This window comes from Xenopus tropicalis, chromosome 8, assembly GCF_000004195.4.
Source record: "Xenopus tropicalis strain Nigerian chromosome 8, UCB_Xtro_10.0, whole genome shotgun sequence".
Lineage (NCBI taxonomy): Eukaryota > Metazoa > Chordata > Amphibia > Anura > Pipidae > Xenopus > Xenopus tropicalis.
In genome coordinates, this window is record NC_030684.2 from 125247983 (window position 1) to 125266271 (window position 18289).

Sequence of the window (18289 nt, forward strand, 5' to 3'; positions counted from 1 at the left end):
GTTCCATGCGTCCCAACGCTTTTTTGCAAAGTTTCAACCAAGACGAATGTTTAACACTATCATCCCCCGTCCAAATATTTTTTTTTTATTTATACCTTATTGGATTGTTAAACGTTACAACAAATGAAACAGATAAAAGAAATAAAACACTACAAGTACTGTATTTATCCACACATAATTTCCCTTTTAATACAGTAGCCAAAAACATTTTATTTATACATGAAAACAATGTCAAATGTTATCGTTAACATTAAATCAGAAAATAAATGGATTAATGAAATCCAAATTCACTTGAATTGGTTTTCTAATTATTTGTGCTTGTATTCAGTTCCCTTTGGGGGTTTGTATAATGCTATGTAATCTGGGCTAACCTTTCTATATAGGCACCTAAGGGTCTGTGTATAGATAGATAAATGTGTTTTGTTTTTTTTAAAAAATGATATATACATATATATATATGTAAAGTCACCACTTTGCCTCTGGATATTAGCTTGAAATCTGGCGGCCTAGCTGAGGGGAATGGGGTGTAGCCTTCTCCAATTGATGCATTTGCAATAGTTTAACACTTGGGGCATATTTGTTATAGAACATAAGCCAACATCACCAATGATGCTGCCCATAACAACCAATCAGATATTTGCTTTTGTTTTCTAACCTGTAGTTCAAATCTCATTGCTGATTGGTTGCTATGGCGTACACACTATAACAAATATGCCCCTTTATCTTATGCCACTCAAACATACTATATGCCAGACCTTACTGTAGCCAACTTTCCTTAATACTGTTTGTATAATGCTCCAGCTTCTCTGCCAAACTCAATGCCCTCCAAGCTGCTTGTATTACTGTATGTGGCATTATCTCTGTCCACCTCCCCAAATAACAAATGGCACAATATAGAATGTTTGCCACCTACATCACCTGCCTTGGGTTGTCTTTATAGGGGACACTGGGGGATTTTATGTGTCCTTTTTATACAGAACTTACCCATCATAAGTGAGCATCTCAACACTGTGCTGTAGGTGGAGATGGTATAAAATATTTTGGAATCTGTTATAATCTATTGTAATTACAACTGTAAGGGGCACATTTACTAAAATGAGTTTTTTCCGGCCTTCAAACACGATATGGTATAAATTCAAAGTAACCACAATAATTTCTGTAGTTCTAAAATGTCTCGACAATGCTTTTATTGTTCGTACGAAAATATCGCAATTGGGTTCCGAAAGTCACAAAATTTTCAGCCCGAAAAGTTCGTAAACGCCACAAAAACAGTTCTGGCTTTGAAGCCCTCCATAGGACTCAATGGGACTCTACAGATCAAACTTGGCGAAAATATAGTCCCGATGAAAGTGTAACCATAGCGTTAACGAATTCCGAAATGTTTGTATTCTTTGCGCAAAAGGCGTTTTTTTGGGGGGGGGGGAATTTTAACGAACCTTTCGCATACATTCCGAAATGTTCTATAATTTAGAAAAAATACGAATTTATCTCAAAATTGTTTAGTATATGGGCCCCTAGGGGGCCCATTTACTAATCCACGAACGGACCGAAAGAGTCCCAACACGTTTTTTCGTAATGATCGGTATTTTTTCGTCTTTTCATCGCCGTCGCAAATTTTTCGTATGTCCTGCTTTTTTTCGTCGCCGTTACGACTTTATGGTATATTTTACGCTACTTTTTCGTCGCCGTCACGAAAAAATCGGATTGGTTTTTACGCCGTTTACTATTGCTCAATACGAAAAAATCGCGGCGGCAATGAGAAAGTCCTGCAAAATACGATAAAGTCGTGACGGCAACGAAAAAATTGCGCAAAATACAAAAAAACGCGACGGTAATAGTCGCAAAATTTTAGTTTCCAATCCGTTTTTTTCCATTCGGGATTCGGATTCCAGGATTAGTAAATGTGCCCCTTAGTGTAATTTTATTTTTCAATAAACACACACATACGGTACTCTTATTAGCATTGAGTATATGTCCTCCTTTAAAACTTTCTTCTATTCCGAAGGTTCCAAAAACAATCCAACCAGTAGGTTCTAGTTCCGTCGTAATATCATCTTGTGTTTGTGGTTTTATTAGATTTTGGCATATAAAACAGTCTCATTGTGGGAACATGGGGCGTGGGGTTGTAGCTACGCCCAGCCTGTTGGTTGAATTTGTAGTCGCCCACCAACCTTGACCTTCAACCGTATCTTTCTGGTACTCAGTAAGGGGAAGGCTAAAATAATTTCCTTAGTCGCCAAATGGGTTTCCAAAGCCCTTCAACTTTGTCTCTGCTTATTTGATCTCTATAGCCATTGTAAACTTTCCTAATTTCTTTTCCACCTTTTTCCACTGTCTTGCCAATGTCTTTGGCATAATCTGTGATTTGCTTGTAGTCCTGAGATTCCTTTATGTGTTCCAAAGCATTGCTGAGTGTCTCTCCTGTAGGAAAGTAAAAAAAAAATGAGTGACAAAAACAACAGAAGTGGCGGTTTATCTTTAACTAAACTTTTAGTATGATATAAAACAGCCAATTCTATGCAACTTTTCCATTGGTCTTCACAACTTTTGCAGCTTTTTAAATAGGGGTCACTGACCCCAGCAGCCAAAAAACTATTGCTCTCTGAGACAACAGTTGTATTGTTATTGTTACTTTTTATAATATACTTTTTGGATCCTAATCAGTCTCTCATTCAAACCACTCCCTGGCTGCTAAGCTAATTTGGACCTATCTGTATCCTACAGACTTTGATAATGTAAGATAAGATAATAACCTGGCCAATTAGATTTTTGTTTATATAAAGTATTATATAACAATGCTGCGAAATATGCTGGCGCTTTATAAATAAGCATTTTAATTAATAATCTGAAGGCCTCCAGATTGGAGATGCAGAATGGAGACAAAGGTCAGATGAACATACTGCTAAGTTTTAGGGCATATGGACCTCATATGCTACATGTATTCTACTATTTAAGGTCCAACAAGGTACTGTAGGCATCTAAAAAAGAGACTTTTCTTATAAAACAGTATTATTTGAGGTTCCTGTACATAAATAGAATCAACGGAATAAATGAAGGAAAGGTGGCACTGTGGGATCTTATGATGGAATATACACCACCTGAGTCAGTTATCAACAAAGGCTCATCTTTCATTTTACATTGTATTCCTTTGAATTAGTTTAATTCTGTTTAATATTATAAATTATTAGTGCTTGTCCGCTTTGAAAACAATGCCAATTTGTTCTGGGCATTTCACTGACCTTGATTTAGTGCACTTGTGTCTTTAGAGGTGCTGTCATATCCTGGGTCTTCTGATGTCTGTAGAGCAAAACATGGTATGAAACTGAGACATTTATAAACAATAGTGTATCCCCCATTTCATCTTATCTATCCCCACATTATCTTTGTAGCTCCTGTTAAAAAAAGATTAATCTACATTGATAAAGAATGGGTCAAAATGGAGCAGGGTATTGCCAAGTCCACTCATTCAGGTTATCTAGCACAAATAGTTATAGTTCCTTCTTGATACTGGTAAGTAGGCATACTTTGAAACAATGATACTAAGGGGCCAATTTACAAATCCACGAACGGATCGAAAGCGTCCAAATGCGTTTTTTCCATAATGATCGGTATTTTGCGATTTTTTTTCCGCCGGCGTCGCGTCTTTTTCGTAAATTGTCGCAACTTTTTTACGACTTGCGCGAATTGTTGCAACTTTTTTACGACTTGTGCGAATTGTTGCGACTTTTTCGTAGCCGTTGCAAAAAAATCGGAAAGGTTTGCCCGCCGTTTACTAGCGCTCAATACGAAAAAGTCACGGCCATTCGCCCAAGTCGTAACAGCTACGAAAAAGTCGCGACAATTCGCGCAAGTCATAACGGCTACGAAAAAGTCGCGACAATTCGCGCAAGTCGTAACGGCTACGAAAAAGTCGCAACAAATACAAAAAATGTTCATTTCCAATCCGATTTTTTCCCATTCTGGATTCGTATTTGTGGATTAGTAAATCAGCCCCTAAATCTTAACGTAAGTTAGTGATATATACACCAGTTCTGATGAATCTTTTGATAGGAAATTCAAACTTGTAAACAGAAATGGGCAGCCAGGAATTCCTGGGAATTTGTATGAATGAGACCAATTTGACTTATCTGCCTGTGTATGGGGAACCCTAATGACCCTATCCGACCTATTGCAGGCCTAAAATTGGACAGATGTCGATCGGGCAGGTTTGATTTTCCCGTCTCATAGGGAACCACGTAGACTCATTGATATGGCCCTCACTCCAATGGATATGGAGTTCTGTTACTGTCATTGTAATTACTCCGATATCATCCACCTTAGGTGGGTATATCGGTGGCAAGATATGCTTGTTTGGTGGCTTCGACAAACAATTGGATCTTATAGTTAAGACTCATCAAGTAACGGGGGCTCAAATACTACCACATTTAACCACACTGTTATCCCACAGAGGACAATCAATTATAGTACAAGTATAACACAATTTTCCAGACAAACAAGGATGTTAGGACCCTATTAACCACCGCAAGCCACACAATTTCACTAATGTAAAAATGATGTGGAGGCTACACTAAAACAAATACCTATGGCCAGAATCCTATCCCATATCTAAGAATAAATGTCTCTTGATACCTGGTAAACTGTTGTTGTTGGGTGAAAACCCACTAAGCAGAATTTCTACTCTTACCAGTCTTAGAAATAAAGGACTGGATCTGCCAGGCCTGGTAACTTATTATCAGTCAACTTTATTTTATGGCATTCTTTGTTTCATTGCACTATGAACTTCATTCAGAGTAAACTGACAACATCACCACAATGATAAAGATGGGGACAACATGGAGTAGGGTACTGCAAGGGCCACTCATTCAGGCATATCTAGCACAAACAGAGCTAATTCTCCATTACTACAGGAAACCAAGCACCCATTAAAACAATAGCACCAAATCATCCCACACTTTGGGGAATATCAAACATGCAAGTTATGATGACTCCTTTAATAGAAAATCCTAACTTTTAATCAAAAATAACCAAGGTTCTTTGGAAAAGGACCCGAGAACTCGTTAGCTAATAGAAGATAAACGTCTGCAACTCAACTGAAAACAAAACTTGGAGCATGTTACCTTTCTACAGACATTACCTGACTCTCAAAACTATGAGACTGATGTTGTTCTTGTGCTTACTTCCACAGGGGAAGTTCTAAACAAATGAACAATTAGCCTAAAGGCCCCCATACACGGGCAAATATTAGCTGACGATATGGGTCCCTTGGACCGATTTGGCAGCTTATCTGCCTGTGTAGGGGCAGAACCGAGGGGCCTGGCCGACCGATATCTGGCCTGAAATTGGGCAGATATCAATCGGCCAGGTTAGAAAATCCAGTCGGATTGGGGACCACATCGGCTCGTTGATGCGGTCCCCGAACCGACTGCCCCATTGTCACATTTAGAATTCGATCATTTGGCCCCAGGGCCGAACGATCGAATGCGCCGACATGCCCCCCGATACGTAGGTGGGGATATCGGGTGAAGATCTGCTCGCTTGGCGACATCACCAAGCGAGCAGATCTTATAGTGTGTGGGGACCTTTAGTTCCTGCTATGAACTTCAACCAGAGAACGGATTTAGATGAATGGATACATATATCTGTATCAATTAATTTGTTAATTGAACTGACTGTCCTGAAGTTGAATTTTAGTAAACCTGCTCCTTTGTCTTGCTGTCACATGATGTACAAAGATGAGGAATAAGAAAGCACCAGGTGAGGCTGCATTCCTTCAGATGTTCTAAACTTTGGCTACTTGTATGGAGGCTGTATGTGTGATACAGACAACACTTATGGACCCCTGGAGTTTCCAAAAATCATTTAGCTTCTTTCTCAGTTCAAAAGAAGGGGGGATGAACATTTTATTTTGTCACTCACCTCATCTTTTTTCATTTCCTGGGAGTCTTCTCTAATTGCAGCTATAACTAAACATAGCAAAATATTGTTAGTTTTCTCCATGTGCCCAACATTCTACAGACATTCATAATACATAGGAGCCAAATCCTTTACCTTCATAATGCTCTCATATACCGTTTTTTTTTTTGTTTTTTTTAAAAGGCACCACCCTCCTGTGATATAACATATTGGGTAGTGAGTTGAAAAAAATCTTTGTATTATTGATTGACGTTAGTTTTTTCATCTATGACTTTTTAGTCCTTGATATAGTCTCTCCAAGGGTACCATGTTGCATAAGAATTGTTATGCTTATTAACTGACCCTGTTATTTCCCCTGGCAGACAATGTTCATTTACTACTTAAACCACCTTTCTGTGTGTGGAGTGGGTGATTTCTCCACAAAAGAGGAATAATTGCTTTAGCTGCTATTTGTAATTGGAGGAATAAGTCTCTGTTAGGGTAAAGACACACAGAGCTACTTAGTAGCAGCTACTTGTCACAGCTACTAAATGCCAGAAAATATCCTGCCATAGACAATACCGGGAATTGCCTCTGCTAAAAACATACGTAGAGACATAGAAACAATTATCAGTAAATGATCAGCATTGTCTATTTTAGTAGCCACGACCAGAAGCTGCTACTAGTAGCTCTGTGTGTCTTCACCCTTAAGGTGGCCATACACGCACCGATATTATCGTACGAAACCTCGTTTCGTACGATAATCGGTGCATGTATGGCATGTCGGCGAGTCGACCGATATCGCAGGAAGCTGCTGATATCGGACGACTCGCCGATCGGACAAGTTTGAAAATTTTGATCGGGCGCCATAGAAGGCGCCTGACCAAAATTCTCCTTTCAGAGCTGAATCGGCAGAAGGAGGTAGAAATCCTATTGTTTCTACCTCCTCAGCCCTGAATGGTGTGTGGCGGATCTTACGATGTTTCGTGCGACCGATGGTCGTACGAAACATCGTCAGATCGCCACGTGTATGGCCACCTTTAGTGGGATCTTCAGATTTGTATCTGTGTAGAAGAAGTACTATTAATGGGGTTAGATCTACCTGCCATCCTTTTACTTTTTTGCACATCTTTTTTTTTTTTCCTGTGTCCAGGAACTGTTGCAGGGAATGAAAGCTTTATATGTTCTAGATTTCCAACCCCTACTTCTTATTCTCAACACCTATTTGATGGCATTAGGCCCATTTTATATAGTATTACTGGGGTTCTGTACCAGCGTGACAGCAATTTTTATGAAAACTGCTGGTATTTGTAACCAATAGAGCATTTGGCAGTAGTTTTAAACATTTTCTTCCACTCGTCGTTAGATAATTTGGTACGTAATTCCACTTCCCATGTACAAAAATGAAATCCATGGAAGTACAATAATCTTAAACTAAAGATTCAACTGGGCAAATGAAGGTGCGGTGGCACTGTGGGATCTTACGACTGATAATGGTGCCTTCACCTGGTTCAGTTATCTTATATGCAAAACATCTTTCATTTTATACTAAATTCATTTTAATTACTTTCATTCTGCTTAACATCATTGTTACCAATTATAATTATTGCTTTTCCACTATGACAACAGCCAATTTATTCTGGGCATTTCACTGACCTTGATTCATTAAAGTGTCATGGGTGGTGCTGTCATATCCTGGGTCTTCTAATGTCTGTAGAACAAAACATATGTACAAAACTAAGGCATTTAGTAACAAAAGTGTATCCCCCTTTCACCTCATTCACCCACACATCTTTGTAGCTTCAGCCCCTTTTTTGGAACATCTACATTTATTAAACATCTACTATATTAGATTTGTTATCAAAATTTGCCTTTTGTTTCTGCACATTCATTCTTCTATAGCTTCCCTTCTCTATATTCCACTTGCTGCACCATTCCCATGTTTCCAGAGGTATTGCTGATTCCTGATCCATTCTGCTCCATATACAATAAATATTTTTGACCACTTTGCTTGCCATTCTCATACTCAAGGCAAAATTTGGTTTGTACTTCAGTACTGGTTTGGATACATTGGTTGGCTACAGATAACAATCAGCACCGACATTATTATTTAGGTCTTAAGGCAAAACAAAATAACTTTAATCAGCAAAGCAAGTCTCCAGGAGCCAGAAAAACTAATATATATATATGGGGTACATTTTTAATTGAAACATTAGGCTTTTGCCAACTTTGATAGCAATAATAGAACTGTCTCAGTATTGTACAACATGTTGCAGAGGAGCTTTATTCAATACACTGGATTAGATCTGTTGAGTGGGTTTGCCTCACTAACGACCCCCATCACAACACTGTCCCTGCTATTGTTGTATCTTTATATACAATACCTGATCTCCTATGGGTATATGATCCTCTACTTTCCGAATGGCATCTTTTATCTCACTGCTGTACTCCTCAAACATGAGTTTTGTTGCATGGCTGCACTCTGCAATGTAGATGGATGGAGGTTGATTTCAATGAGGCATTTCAAAGGCACGTTTTTAATTGTATAGATTCATTTAAACATTAGTCATGTATGGAAATGTCAATGTTTTTTTACCCAGCACTAAAGTGCTCCCCACAGAAAATCTCACGTTCTATTCATTCCTATGGTATTTTTAGTACAGGTATGGGATCCCTTATCCGAAAACCCATTATCCAGAAAGCCCGCCTCCCATAGACTCCATTTTAATCAAATAATTCAGAATTTTAAAACTGATTTCCTTTTTCTCTGTAATAATAAAACAGTACTTGTACTTGATCCCAACTAAGATATAATTACCCCTTATTGGGGCAGAACAGTCCTATTGGGTTTATTTCATGGTTAAATGATTCCCTTTTCTCTGTAATAATAAAACAGTACCTGTACGTGATCCCAACTAAGATATAATTACCCCTTATCGGGGGCAGACCAGCCCTATTGAGATTATTTAATGGTTACATTATTCCCTTTTCTGTGTAATAATAAAACAGTACCTGTACTTGATCCCAACTAAGGTATAATTACCCCTTATTGGGGGCAGAACAGCCCTATTGGGTTTATTTCATGGTTAAATGATTCCCTTTTCTCTGTAATAATAAAACAGTACCTGTACTTGATCCCAACTAAGATATAATTACCCCTTATTGGGGGCAGAACAGCCCTATTGGGTTTATTTAATGGTTAAATGATTCCCTTTTCTCTGAGATATAAATAATCAATATTGGATACAAAACAATCCTATTGGGTTTAATTAACGTTTTAGTAATTTTTTTAGTAGACTTAAGGTATGGAGATCCAAATTACGGAAAGACCCCTTATCCAGAATACCCTTAGTCCCGAGCATTCTGGATAATGGGTCCTATATCTGTAGTCTATTTATCAAATGGTGAACTCTGATTTTCTCCCTTTTAAAAATCCCATAGGAATAAATATAAAGTAGGTGAATTTTCTCTGTGATGAACTCTAATTTCACAATAAATCTGCTGATAATATCCACATGTATGAAATGGAATTATCCAACATATTTCTATGGCAGTTCTACACAGAGTAAAAAAACAAAAACAAATTTCAGAATGCCGTAGCCCTTAATTGGGGTCATTTATCAACACTGGGTAAATTTGCCCATGGGCAGCAACATATGGCAACCAATCAAATTGTTGCATTCATTGTTCTACATGCAGCTGGCTGAAAAAAGTCAACCACTGATTGGTTGCTATGGGTTACTGCCCATGGGCAAATTTGCCCAGTGTTGATAAATAAGCCCCAGTGTGTGTCATTGGCCAAAAGAACAGATACCATAATATGACTACCTTTATATTGTTTGTGTGACAATTGCTTGAATGACTGGAACAACAGGAGGTAAAGATGAGCCATGGAACAACTGCTCAACTTCACTTCCTATTGGCCATTTGACAGGAAGTTTCCATCAGGGTCGAAAATCGTCAAAACAGGGTTGAAGGATTATCAGTCCAAATGCCCCCAACTGGCCATATGGTCAGATGATTAGCCAGAATGGGCAAAATCACCTAAAATGCCCAATCATACCTATGTTTAGTTATAATTTCCACTAAGAAATTTGATATGTTTCAAGTTCTTCTGTCGGCAGTAAGAGGCCAAACTTCAACCAGTGTTTGCCCCCAAACTTCAACCACTGTCTACCCCCTCTTTATTGCATGCCTATTTAATACCACTGAGCAGTAACCCAGACCAATGCAGTTCCCATTATTAATTTCACTTGTCCATCAACTAACCAAGAAAACAGGGCCTGGCATCAGCATTTCCACTCCAGCACTTTATCATTAATTCTTTGGCTTCTGGCACCATTTTAATGTGGCTCAGGTGATCCAGCACTTCCAAACTAGGCCTCTGCCCATTGGGTATGTGTAAGTGAATCAATGCTGGATCTGGATCTGTGGGGCAAAAACACAAATGTTTAATGTTCTAACTAAATGGATAAATGTCAAAATCAACAAATGGTACAATTATGCTCGAAATTACACAGACTTGGGAAGGGGAGCAAATTCTGATGGGAGGGGGAGGGGGAGGAGGAAGGGGAAAGAGAGAGAGAGGCGCAAACTGAGCAGACTCCTGCTTGTGCCCTGAATGATTTTTCTGAGAGCCGGAAGTCTGATACTGAAGTACATGTGTACACAAAAGAAGACACAAAATCCTGTGTTTCTTATGATAGAGGACTCTCTGCAGCGTTTCTGTGAGTGCTTATGGCTGTATTTACATAGACCTTTCTGATAAAGCTTACTTAGTTTTTACCTTAACCCTAACCTGTCCTTCTACTTTAAGGGTAGCAATGTCATTTTATATTATGCTATTTCCCAAATACAATTAACATACAGACTTGGTATAAATATAAACTTATACAGCAATAGTACTTACTAGGGAAGGGTTCTTCACCAGAGAGGACTGTCCAAATCAAGATGCCAAAGCTGCAAAACATTAAAGTAAAAAAAAAACAATTAGCAAAGTCATAAAGGAGTTTGCACCAATTAGAAGAGCTGATTCCATGAAGAGCTCTGCTAAAGGTAAAGGCCCAGTGACTATGTTTAACCACTTTATCTCTGTTAGTCTTAGGCATCTATATTAAGGAACCATAGAAACAATGCCGTATATTCTGTCCTTCTAGTTTTCACTTCTATCCAATCCAGTCAATGCCGCAGCCAGCTTTACCGGCATAGCACGATCAAAGCATTGTTGCCCCAGAGGGCAGATCCACCTATTTACAGGCAGACCACACTTCAACGTTCTAGGATTTCCTGCAACGCCCATGGAAGAGCCCATAACCTGTTTAACATTGGCAAAAAGTATTATTTTTACTAGAGGGGACAGCACAATTTCGCGGTTTTTTAGCCACCCTGATAGACTGGTGTTGATATAAGCGACTGAGCCATTAAGCTTATTTCGTAGTGGAAGAGGAAACACAATTTGCTCATGTCGCTCTATTCAACATTGTGGTTGTCAGACCGTGCAACATAAGCACATAATGCCATTATTGAACCATAATTCCTAGAAATAAAATGCAATGAGCAGGTAGCAATTACTGGGCAGCTGTTTGAAATCAAATATATAAGTGGTTGCTATGAGTTACAAGACCTAAACAAGCTTCGCCCTTTTAATTACATTCCCTATTAGAAGCTAATGCTGCCATTTATTTCAATGGAACTGCCATTTCTTTAACCAAAGTAAGAGTCAGGGCAATAACCTTCCTGCATAACATACTGTAGGTCTGCATTGAAAGGGAAACTCACATTATTATTGCCCTAATTATTTCAGTGCAAATTAATCACAATAGATTTCAAATCTTCATGTACTGTATATACTCGAGTATAAGCCTAGTTTTTCAGCACCCAAAATGTGCTGAAAAAGTCACCCTCGGTTTATACTCGAGTCGGGTGCCATGGGTCCCTCCAGACTAGCACCCTCTCTCCTTTGTGTGCAAATTAGGCCACCTGCAACCAGACCCTCCAGTGCCCTGGCCTAGGCTCCCACTAGCAATACTTATTTGCCCTTACATCTCCTCCGGGACTGGGTCTGCTGCCAGTTTGCCAATGTGAAATGAGCGTGGGGTAGTACTCATATTGTTTTTGTTGACCCTTTTCTCCGCTTACAGAGCTAGTTTACTGTTTTTCTTTGAAATAAATATTGAATAACATATACCCCACTGATGCCTCAATTAATGTAATTTTATTGGTATTTATTTTGATTGTTAAAACTTAGCAGTAGCTGCTGCATTTCCCACCCTAGGCTTAAACTCGAGTCAATAAGTTTTTCCAGTTTTGTTAGGTAAAATTAGGTACCTCGGCTTATATTTGGATCGGCTTATACTCGAGTATATACGGTAATTAGAAAATGGATTCCATATGTTTACTTCTCCTTCTTATCTCTTTTACTATCCTTATTAAATCAGCCATGGGTGCTGTATAGCCAATAAGCAGTTTAGTAACATTTCTCATAAAGGGTACATAAGCCTGCTTAGTTTTGTGGGATATGTTTATGGAATGTCATTCTTCCAATAAGGCAGGGTAAACTGTAAAAGGTTAAGGCTTCTTCGCTCACCTGTACACGTCAAAGGCCATGGTGGGTTTGTAATTGAGGTCAGTGAGAGCTTCTGGAGCCATGTAGGATGGAGTTCCAGCAAAAGAGGGAGTTGCAGATGTTGTTGCACCAACGATTTTGGATAGTCCAAAGTCTGTGATCTTATAAACAAACAAAAACAACACCCTGAGGTGTTAACTTTTTCTTGGATAGGGTGTTTAATTGAGAAATAAAGAAGAATATTATTTCTAAGCTTTATGAAGACATAAGGAACAATGGGGTGTCTTCTTATTTCCTTACGTTTATCAGTAGTTGGTAAGTAAGCATTAGGGATCATTTATTACTGGGGCAAGAGCACTAAGGGGTGTAAGGGAGCCCTAAGGCCCATTATGGAAAGATTTTGGAAGAATGCCCATCAAGATATTCCTTTAGGATTAGATCCATGGCACTCACCTTAACATCGAAGTGCTTATTTAGAAGAACATTGCTTGGCTTTAGGTCCCTGTGAATGATGGGAGGATCAAGCATGTGGAGGTAATTCATTCCCAGGGCCACTTGGTGGAGCATCTGAAACCTCAAAGCCCAAGGGACATCCATAGTGTCAAACAACGAGCGAAGGCTTCCATTGGGCACGTATTCCATGACAAGGCCATGTTCACTAATTTCCTCTTCCCGTCTCTCATACATGCCGAGAAGATGAATAACGAATGGATTACTAGCTTTCTCCATCATTTCTCTTTCCTTCAATATGTCTTTTATTAGCTTATTAATGCTAAAACTGGAAACAGACATAGGATTGGTTAATGTCAGATTTGCTGGCCTGAAGAAGGGACAATAGTGTAGTCGTTTCACTAGTCTAACAGTGTGGATCAAGTTGGCACGTGTAGACTGATCACTTTCTAACATCCCAGTTCTTCTGACACTATTCTAGGGCCCATCATTCCCTGAACTGCATCTATAATAGCCAAGGTTAGAGCCCTACAGCAGGGTAGCTACAGTAAGTGTTGGAGACCTGCAGTGCATGGTGGGTTGAGGTTGATATACTTTACCTGCGGATTATGGTGTATTCAATAAAGGACCAAACACTCTATTGCTTCTGAACCTTCTGGTGTCATCATCCCCTTACTCTAATGACACCACTTCTGGCTTGGTGATGTTGGTTATATTCTAGAACAAGCCCTCAGTTATAGGGGTGTGGGTTCAAGTTGGGTTTTAGTCCAACGGGGACTATTACATAAAGCTTTTTATACCAAGTATGAAAATATGTGGGAAAATTGAAAACGACTGGTAAGGTCACATTTTTGGCAGGGAGTTCGACAAAAAGTTAAACAGGCATAGATTTGATCTCTGTACATGTTGTAACATGAACCTATGTACTATTTAAATTTATGTATTTGGCCTAGTTTTTCAACTCATAGGGGTTATGTAGTAAAAGGCACTAGATTTGCCCAGGAGCAGTGTAACCCATAGCAACCAATTAGCAGGTAAAATGTACTGGTCACCTGTTTAAAAGCACACATCTTACTGGTTGCTATGGGTTACTGCTCCTGGGCAAACTTAGTGCCTTTTGTTACATATGGGGGATAGTAAGCAAGGAGAAGGGTTCTTCCTTCTAAACAGCTTATCTGTATATTATACCCGCTGGTTGGTTGCTGGGCTTGTAGCAAACTTTGCACCTTTTATTATTTTATCACCTTAGACTATGAATTTCAACAGATTTCAGTATTGCACAATCCAGTATTTGCTTCTACATGCTGAGTGCTTTTTAGTTGCAACTTGTGTTGGGATTATATATGAAGAGAAGCCATGTATTTATTGTGTTGAAGTGCCATGTCCAGGACTCCAAATGCACCTTATGCCTCATATTTGAGAGATGTGCATGCAGACACCCAGGGGCTTCTCACATTCATGCATGGCCACCATTGGGGGGATAGGCCGGAGTTCTATCGGGGTCCTGTCCACAAGAGGAAGATCCTTACTTTAGAAAAAAGGGTGGGATTTAGGCAGATCAGGGAACAGGCAGAACAGAGATGTACAGTAGCTAGGGGGCATATGGGCAACATTGCAAATACAACCCTGAAGGATGAACCTGACTGGACTAGACACTGACCATATTCTTCTGCAAAATATGATTTAACAAGTTGTATAAGTAGGACAGATTTCCGCTTTCTTCATGGGGGGGGCCAACACTTTTTTGGACCGCCACCACTCGAGAGCAACTCGTCATTCATGCTCACTCAACCATCATTCGCCCCCCCCCCCCCCCGGCAGTGCTTTCTGCTCCCCCTATATACCATTAATCCGACATGTGGCACCTTAAGCAATCATTTAACTACTAACTACAAGTATGGGACCTGTTATCTGGAATGCACGGGACCTGGGGTTTTCCGGATAAGGGATCTTTCCATCATTGGGATCTCCATAATTTAAGTCTGCTAAAAATCATTTAAATATTGAATAAACCCAATAGGCTTGTTTTGCCTCCAATAAGGATTAATTATATCTTAGTTGGGATCAAGTACAGGTACTGTTTTATTATTACAGAGAAAAGGGAATCATTTAACCATTAAATAAACCCAATAGGGCTGTTCTGCCCCCAATAAGGGGTAATTATATCTTAGTTGGGATCAAGTACAGTTACTGTTTTATTATTACAGAGAAAAGGGAATCATTTAACCATTAAATAAACCCAATAGGACTGTTCTGCCCCCAATAAGGGGTAATTATATCTTAGTTGGGATCAAGTACAGGTACTGTTTTATTATTACAGAGAAAAGGGAATCATTTAACCATGAAATAAACCCAATAGGGCTGTTCTGCCCCCAATAAGGGGTAATTATATCTTAGTTGGGATCAAGTACAGGTACTGTTTTATTATTACAGAGAAAAGGGAATCATTTAACCATGAAATAAACCCAATAGGGCTGTTCTGCCCCCAATAAGGGGTAATTATATCTTAGTTGGGATCAAGTACAGGTACTGTTTTATTATTACAGAGAAAAGGGAATCATTTAACCATGAAATAAACCCAATAGGACTGTTCTTTTTAAATCATTTTTAAAAATTAGAATTATTTGCTTATAATGGAGTCTATGGGAGATGCCCTTTCCGTAATTCGGAACTTTCTGGATAACGGGTTTCCGGATAAGGGATCCCATACCTGTACCAACTCCAATCACCCCCTGATGACTTACTGCTCAGTAGCAGCAGGCAAGCATTCTACCACTTTCCAGACGTGACCACCATGGGCACTATTGCATTAGAGTCTATAAGCAGATTCAGATCAGAGTCGCTCTCCTGGATATGAGTAAACAGAGACGTGCAAATAGCTAAAACTAAAGCCTAGGTCCCAAGCATTCCATGTGATACCTTGGCGCAAACTCAAAACAGCATAATATTCCAAACAAACCTTTAAAATAAATGGCAATGGGCACAAAGACAAAATACTTTGCCCAGAGGATAAATATGTTCCCATTTTATTACATTCTATCTAGTTTGTATCTTAATATTATACCTTTGTGCTCTTTGAAAAGTTTTCAGGGCGACTTCCATATTCAGACTCCGGCTCCATCCTCTATAAACTGTTCCGAAGCCCCCTCTGCCGACCTGCTGCAGCCCCTCTAGATCCCCTGCGGGAAACTGCTTCATGTCTGCCTGTAACTGCACCGACTGCTAGTGTGACTTGTGCTCAGGCTGCTACAGAGGGAAGGAGGCGGGGCCTATGTACTGGGCCAATGGGGAATTTCCAAAGCGATGTAATGGGAATATTCTCAGAGCTGTCAATGTTGTTCGGGGTGGAAGCTGCTGGCGATTGCGTAATATCGGAAGTATTCCCTCTCTGTAATAAGCTTTTCCTTACACAGCCAGTAATGTGTGCTTATTATATGCACAGAGGATTCCGTTTATTTGCATTCAGGCTTATGAGCTATACTTCTGCTGATTATAAGCAGCCGTTTATAACATTATACAGGTATGGGACCTTTTATCAGAATAAGGGGTCTTTACGTAATAAAGAAATAATTATATTTAAGTACAGGTATGGGACCTGTTATGCTTGGGACCTGAGGTTTTCCGGATAAGGGATCTTTCCGTAATTTTGATCTCCATACCTTAAATGTGCTAAAAATCATTTAAATATTGAATAAACCCAATAGGGCTGTTCTGCCCCCAATAAGGGGTAATTATATCTTAGTTGGGATCAAGTACAGGTACTGTTTTATTATTACAGAGAAAAGGGAATCATTTAACCATGAAATAAACCCAATAGGGCTGTTCTGCCCCCAATAAGGGGTAATTATATCTTAGTTGGGATCAAGTACAGGTACTGTTTTATTATTACAGAGAAAAGGGAATCATTTAACCATTAAATAAACCCAATAGGGCTGTTCTGCCCCCAATAAGGGGTAATTATATCTTAGTTGGGATCAAGTACAGGTACTGTTTTATTATTACAGAGAAAAGGGAATCATTTAACCATGAAATAAACCCAATAGCATTGTTCTGCCCCCAATAATAATTAATTATAAATAAATAATTGCTTCGAGTTTTAGAAGCTTTCTGGTTTGTTTGATGCTGACATTTGTGCAACAATATGAAGTTTGAGAAGTTGAGGTTTTTGTGGTTTTTTTGTTCATGCTTTTTCAATTTGGATCTTTTGATAAATGACTGGCATTCGTGGAAATGAGTTTCAAAACTCTCTAAAACTACAAAAATCGGAATGTTGATACATGGGCCTATATGTAACTGACATAAGTAAATTTCACGTGTCACGCTGTGAGCTATTGCACAATGATGCCAATAATGTGCTCTCAGTGCTTCTCAGGAGTTGTAATGAGTCTTCTTCTATGTCCATATGTTAAATCCTGATACACAGGCATCATCCTTTCACACAAGTTGTGACTTATAGTTCACTGGTATGTGTACAAAGTCAGTAGAGTGCCAGCACAATTGGAAAAATCCCCCATTGCAGTTATTCCATGTGATTACATAGTGGTAATTATTAGTTAAACATATAGCACACTAGGGTCATACTGGGCCTGGACTGGGAAAAAGAACAGATGGACCCCGACGGGCCCCACCGACCTACCCCCGATTCCTGCCACTAATCCCCTCAGGCACCTAAGGTAATAATAAAGTATTCTTGTTTGTGGGAGGGGGTTGGGGGGCATTGAAGGCCCTGGGGGTGTGGGGGGGGAACGACGGAGGGGGTCACCACAGCGTAAATAAGTTCTTATTATTGCCCACTCAAGCACCATTCTCACATCACAACTTTATTATGTGTTAATTGTATTTTCTTGTAAGGTTTTTAAAGGGGAACTGTCAGCAAGGAATAAATATCTGTATAATAAAAGTCTTTTTCAAATTAAACAAGAAACCCAAATTCCTTTTTTTTAATTAACACATCCATACCTATTATAAAGGCATTTAAAAAATTCCAGCTGTCAGTCATATATTGCCTGCCCCACCTCTATGCCTTCAGCTGCATTCGGATTCGTCAAATTCAATCAAATCCCTGATAGTGAATCCAGGCCTTACCCAAAAAACTGGATTTGATGCATCCCTAATATAAATACCCTGCTGTGTAACCACAGGGGCAGCCATTCAAGCTGGAAAAAAGGAGAAAAGGCACAGGTTACATAGCAGATAACGGATAAGCTCTGTAGAATACAATGGTGTTTTATCTGTTATCTGCTATGTGTCTGTGCCTTTTCTCCTTTGAATGGCTGCCCCCCGGGGCTACACAGAAGCATTCTTTATATAAACTATAGTAGTGTTTCTGAGGCAAACACACCAGTTGTACCAGTGCAGGGCTGCTCTATTTCATTATCACTG

At 39.3% G+C, this 18289-nt stretch overlaps 1 protein-coding gene across 1 annotated transcript; it reads right to left on the reverse strand.

Moving 5' to 3' along the window:
- Positions 1–1873: 1873 nt before the first annotated feature.
- On the reverse strand, positions 1874–16147 carry ripk3.1 (receptor interacting serine/threonine kinase 3, gene 1). The gene is made up of 10 exons (XM_031891652.1): positions 15972–16147; positions 12911–13235; positions 12479–12618; positions 10802–10851; positions 10162–10320; positions 8277–8374; positions 7549–7603; positions 5917–5963; positions 3240–3297; positions 1874–2421 (listed from the first exon to the last, which is right to left on the reverse strand). The coding sequence occupies exons 1-10, from the start codon at positions 16103–16105 to the stop codon at positions 2216–2218; spliced, it is 1272 nt and encodes a 423-aa protein (XP_031747512.1). The 5' UTR covers positions 16106–16147; the 3' UTR covers positions 1874–2215.
- Between the last annotated feature and the right edge of the window lie 2142 nt (positions 16148–18289).

Bases quoted from the DNA above. Each gene is read 5' to 3' on its own strand.
- ripk3.1 (XM_031891652.1), bottom strand. From the start codon at position 16,105: ATGAAGCAGTTTCCCGCAGGGGATCTAGAGGGGCTGCAGCAGGTCGGC. The intron at 10,852-12,478 runs GTGAGCGAAGAA...AATGTTTTGCAG, and splicing joins ATGGCCTTTGACGTGTACAG to CTTTGGCATCTTGATTTGGA. The intron at 8,375-10,161 runs GTTAGTTGATGG...TCTACATTGCAG, and splicing joins TGCCAGGCCCTGTTTTCTTG to AGTGCAGCCATGCAACAAAA.